Source organism: Beta vulgaris, chromosome 9 (genome assembly GCF_026745355.1).
Source record: "Beta vulgaris subsp. vulgaris cultivar EL10 chromosome 9, EL10.2, whole genome shotgun sequence".
Lineage (NCBI taxonomy): Eukaryota > Viridiplantae > Streptophyta > Magnoliopsida > Caryophyllales > Amaranthaceae > Beta > Beta vulgaris.
The window spans coordinates 2,136,190-2,141,799 of record NC_079210.1 but is presented as its reverse complement, the minus strand read 5'-3'; the positions used below and the strand labels follow the sequence as shown (position 1 = coordinate 2,141,799).

The 5,610-nt window shown below is 37.6% G+C and overlaps 1 protein-coding gene across 1 annotated transcript; it reads left to right on the top strand.

Moving 5' to 3' along the window:
* Window positions 1-391: 391 nt before the first annotated feature.
* Window positions 392-2,311, top strand: LOC125493844 (uncharacterized). The gene is made up of 3 exons (XM_048637369.1): window positions 392-1,096; window positions 1,365-1,526; window positions 1,625-2,311. The coding sequence occupies exons 1-3, from the start codon at window positions 392-394 to the stop codon at window positions 2,309-2,311; spliced, it is 1,554 nt and encodes a 517-aa protein (XP_048493326.1).
* The last annotated feature ends 3,299 nt before the right edge of the window (window positions 2,312-5,610 follow it).

Below are 5,610 nucleotides of genomic sequence, written 5' to 3'. Positions count from 1 at the left end.
TTGCAAGTAATAGAAAACTTCTTAAAATGTGAAATGCTGCAAGTACGAGTGGAAGATTTTTATCTTTTCCTATCTTACTTTGATTATGTTGTTTAAATTTTTTCTTCAGATTTTTAAAAATTTTAACCGATTTATTTGGTTTACTTACATGTACATTTTGTTACTCAATTTATTAAAGAAACAAAAGTCTAGAAATTGGTTGGATTTCACCAATGTGTTTATTATATTTAACTACACTTAGCTCTCTTGTTGATACATTTTCTTTGTGATTATCGATGTGATTGCGCCTCATTTAGCGTCTCTAGTTCTCTTGGTAGCCCACACATAGCAGATCAGGATTTTATTTTGACGACGGGGAACATTTGCATGAAGTAAAGTTGGAAGTAATGACATGGCTGGAGGTTGGCAGGATACAAAGGAAACAATTCAGGATGCTTTCTTGGAATATTACAGATGCTTACTGGGCACTACAGGAGTTACAAAGCCAGTTAACAGGGAAGTGGTGAGAGCTGGTAAAATTCTCACTCAGGATCAACAACATGCTCTTATGCAACCATATATTGCAGAGGAAGTGAAGTTGGCCATGTTCTCCATTGAGGGAAATAAAGCTCCAGGACAAGATGGTTTTGGTAGCTTTTATTACAAGGATGCATGGAAGATAGTTGGGAATGAGGTAACTGGAACAGTACTAGATTTTTTTGAACATGGTAAGATGCTAAAGGCCTTAAACACAACACAAATTACTTTAATTCCCAAAAATGCACGCCCAAAAGACGTGAGTGATTTTAGGCCTATTTCTTGTTGCAACATCCTATACAAATGCATCACTAAGATGATTTGTAATAGGCTTACAGTTGTTCTCCCTAGTCTGATAGAAGAGACTCAAGGTGCCTTTGTGCAACATAGACAAATTGTACATAATATCATGATTGTACAAGATCCGGTGAAGCATTATAACAGGAAAAATGCTAGTCCAAGTTGTATCATTAAGCTGGATATGCAGAATGCTTATGATACAATAAATTGGACCTTTCTGAGGGCGATGCTGCTAGCACTTGATTTTCCTACTAGATTTGTGGAGCTTGTCAAGGAGTGTGTTAGCACATGTTTTCCTTGATGATTAATGGGGAATCACATGGTTTTTTTGCTTCTAAAAGAGGGCTCAGACAGGGGGACCCCTTTCACGTCTGTTATTTGTGATATGTATGGAATATTTAGCTAGAGTGCTAGCTAAAATGGGTGAACTAGAGCAGTATCACTTTCACCCAAGATGCAAAGGCATTAAGCTCACACACTTAAGCTTTGCTGATGATTTAATCCTGTGCTCAAAAGGGGAATTTGCTTCCGTATACTTGGTACTGTAGGATTTCAAGTTGTTTTCTGAGACTTCTGGGCTAAAAACAAATGTAAAAAAATCCGTATTCTATTGCTGTGGAATGAGTATGGAGGATATTAGAAGAATTCAGAATGTGTCTGGTATAAAGAAGGAAGACATGCCTTTCAGGTATTTAGGTGTGCCTATTCAGGCAAGGAGAATTACTGCAGCACAATGTGAGTGTCTTGTTGATAAAATGACTGCCAAGATAAGAGTATGGAGTTCAAGGAACATCTCTTACACTGGTAGAGCACAATTAGTCAATTTTGTGCTCATGAGTATCCATGGATACTGGGCTGGAATATTCATATACTTCCCGAAAGGGTGATTAAGGATATTGAAAAGGTGTGCAAGGCATTCTTATGGTATGGCAATCATTTTAGTGCCAAAGGGGGTTACGTATCATGGCAGGAGATTTGTAGTAGTAAGACATCAGGGGATTTAGGCTTCAGGAATGTGAAAGCTTGGAATGTGGTTAGCCTAGGGAAGCATGTGTGGGATATAGCACAAAAGAAAGATAATGTGTGGGTTAGATGGGTTCATGCTGTATATGTTCATGATGAACAATGGTGGGATTACAAGCCTACATCAGGGGGAAGTTGGTATTGGAGGAAACTTGGTGCAGTGAAGGAACAACTTAAACAAGTCTTTATTAGTAACAGGCAGGAGTTTCAGAGTATGCAACATTATTCTAGGAAGATGATTTTGCAAAAAATTACTGAACAAAAACCTCCTGTGCACTGGGATATGTACGTGTGGAATGGAATTTGCATCAATAGATACAAATTCATTAATTGGCTGGTTATGAGGGGTAGATTACACACTGCAGAGAGAAGTACGATCTATGATCCAAATGCTTACCCATTATGCTTATTATGTGGTGATGCTGCTGAAACTCAGACACACTTACTATTCCAATGCTGCTATAGCAAATAGATTCTGGACGTAATAAAGAGATGGATGAATATTGAGAGCCCTGTAGAGGAGTTAAGTAGGCTGATCAGGAGCATTTCCAGAAGCAGGAGATCAAAATTCCAGAAGGATGCGTGTCGTGCAGCAATAGCAGGGGCAGTGTATGGTATATGGATGGCAAGGAATGATTGCAAATGGAACTTAAAAGTTCCTACTATACAATGTCTAGTGAAAATAATGAAGGAGAATGTAAGAAGGAGAATCTTCCTTGTTATGCTAAAGAATGTTTCTAGAATTGATAGGAGCTGGTTCTACTCATTGTAGTTGGTGTGTAATCTAGTGGTCTGGTCTGTCTAGGGGGAGGTAGTCCAACCTAGTTGGTTTGTCTCTCCCTAGATAAGGTGTCTTGGTTATAATGTTTGGATTTCTATGATGGAATATAATGATTAATTACTTAGCAAAAAAAAAAAAAAAAGAAGTACAACCTAACGTTAATACAACCATATATAAAATAAAGCAAACTGAAAGTAGGGGAGCTTCATTTTCCCTTACATACTCTATGAAACAAAAATAAACTATTGACTGAAATGGATTAATTTAGTTTATATAAAGAACTCACATTGGTGGGATTATGTAATTATGTTCCTAAGTTAAGTGCAAGCTGGTACTGTCAAAGTAGCTCACCATAAGATAGGTCAAAAATTCATTTTGGTCCACTATACAGAGAACTGATTTTTCGGACCATCATATAGGAGACCAAAATTATTTTTTACCGCTGAACACATGTTTTTGTATTATAAGTTTCTTGCATTTTCAATATTTTATATTTCTGATTTAGATTTTCAATTAAAACACACTAAGACCCTGTTCTTTTGGACTTATTTTCAGTTCTATTACGCTCAGTTTAGTTCAGGTACTCTTTGCATTTCAGTTTCTTTCAGTTTAGTTCAATTTAGTTCAGATTTTCCGAGTCTAAAAGAATGGGGCCTAAATGACATCTTCAAAATTGTTAATTCTATCTTAGAAAATTTATCCAATATCAAATTTACATGTATATCCTTGTTGCTGTCACAGTTGCATCACCTTTCAAGCTCCTTGATTCGGCCAAAGACAAGGACTTGATTCATAAACTCTTGTTTTTTCTTCCCTTATACCAGCTCCTCTATATGGGGTACCCCTGGTTTCAAAATTGTTAATTCTATCTTAGAAAATTTATCTAATATCAAATTTATAAACTCTTGTTTTTTCACCAGGTACCCCTGTGGTTTTTCAAAATTCATGGGGTACCCCTGGTTTTAAAAAAATGCACAAGGTACCCTTATTGTTTCAATAAAATACATCAAATGCCCTTAATGACTAACGACATTAAGTTTTCGTTAGTCATTAGGGTTAATTAACTCTTCTAATCCTAATTAAACCCTAATTAAGCCCTAATTAACTAACTAAACCCTAACTCCATAAATTAAAACCCTAACCCCACAACCACCACCCAACCACCACCACCTCCCTTCCTCTCCCCTAACCCACCACCCCCCAAACAACCCCAGCCCCCACCCAGCCCCCCTCCCCCTCCCCTCCCCCTCGCCGGCAACCCTTCTCCGTCGTCGGCAACCAGCTCCCCCTCGCCGGCAAGCCCCTACAGCAGGCCTCCTTCCCCCTTGATTTCCCCAACCCACCGCCACCCCCAGCCCCAACCCCACGCCCACCCCCAACCCCACCCCCACCCCCGACAGCGTACCCCTCTCCCCTAGCAGCAACCACCACCATTCTTGATTTTAAAAACTGTTTTCAAAAATCAATTTCGAAAATCAATTTCAGAAACATTTTCGCAAATCAATTTCGAAAACATTTTCGAAATCAAGAACCATTTTCGAAAAGGTATTTGAAAATGGTTTTCGAAAACCTTTTGAAATCATTTTCGAAATTAGTTTTGAAATCAGTTTTTGAAATCAAGAAAATTAATGAAGAAGAAGGAGAGAGAAATTCGCGACGGAGAATTCGCGAGAGAATTCACAATAGAGAATTCGCGACTGGGAATTCGCGCAAGACGACGAGGAGGAGAAGTGGCGCCATTGATGAGCTTCAGTAGAGAGGATAGAGGGGGCTGATGTCGTGTCGGTTGCGGGGGAGGGGTGTTGCGGGCTCCGAGGTGGGGTGGGGGAGGGGTGTTGCGGGGGTAGGGGAGGGGTCTGTTGCGGGCTCCGGGGTGGGGGTGGGGGAGGGGGAAGGGAGATGCTGGTTGTTGGGTGGTGATGGGGTGGTGGTGGTTGGATAGTGGTGGGCTAAGGTTTGAAGTTAGGGAGTTAGGTTTAGGGTTAGGATTTACTTAGTTAATTAGGATTTGATTAGGGTTAGAGGGATTAATTAACCCTAATGACTAACGGAAACTTAACACCGTTAGTCATTAAGGGCATTTCATGCATTTTGTGAAAAGAATAAGGGTACCTGGTGCATTTTTTTGAAATTAGGGGTACCCCATGAATTTTGATAAAGTACAGGGGTACCTGGTGAAAAAACCCTTTTTTTATCCATATGAGTCACGAAGACAGTATAAAGTACAAAGAAAGGAAGGGGAGATTCAAACTTGTGACCTATCATTCACAATACCTCAATCATAACCACTGGGCCAAGAAATCCTTGGTACCAGCTCCTCCATATGTTAAGGGCCTGTTCTTCCCAACTTATTTTCAGTTAAGTTGCAATCAGTTCAGTTCAATCATTTAATTCTCTGATAATAAAATAATGATAATTATTATTATCATTATTATTGTTACTACTATTACTATAACTATTATCAATATTAATATCATGATTACAATTATTATTATTGTTATTATTACCCCTATTTCTATTGCTTTTGATAATAATAATAATAATAATAATATTATTATTATTATTATTATTATTATTTTAATATTACTAATTATTATTTTGCTAATACTTTTTTTTCCTACATGATTCGGCTAATTATATTGAAATGATAATATTCAAGCCTAAGAAGTACAAATTTCAATAATATTTGTAATTGTTCAAAGTACAAACTTTTTAATAGATGACAACATTAATACTATTAATAATAACAACAATAATACTTGTCATTGTTGAAATGAAAAAAAATACACGTTTTGTTAGTTGAATTACTAGGCAAAATAATAATACTGTCGAACATTAACTAATTCATAATTGGTTAATTCTTCGTCTTGTTCTTGTCCAAAAATTTGCCCCATTACCTCGGGATTATTCTGCATTGACTCCCATATTTCTTCAGTTATTTACTGTCGTACACTATCCATAGCTATTTTTCTGTTATCATCGTACATATT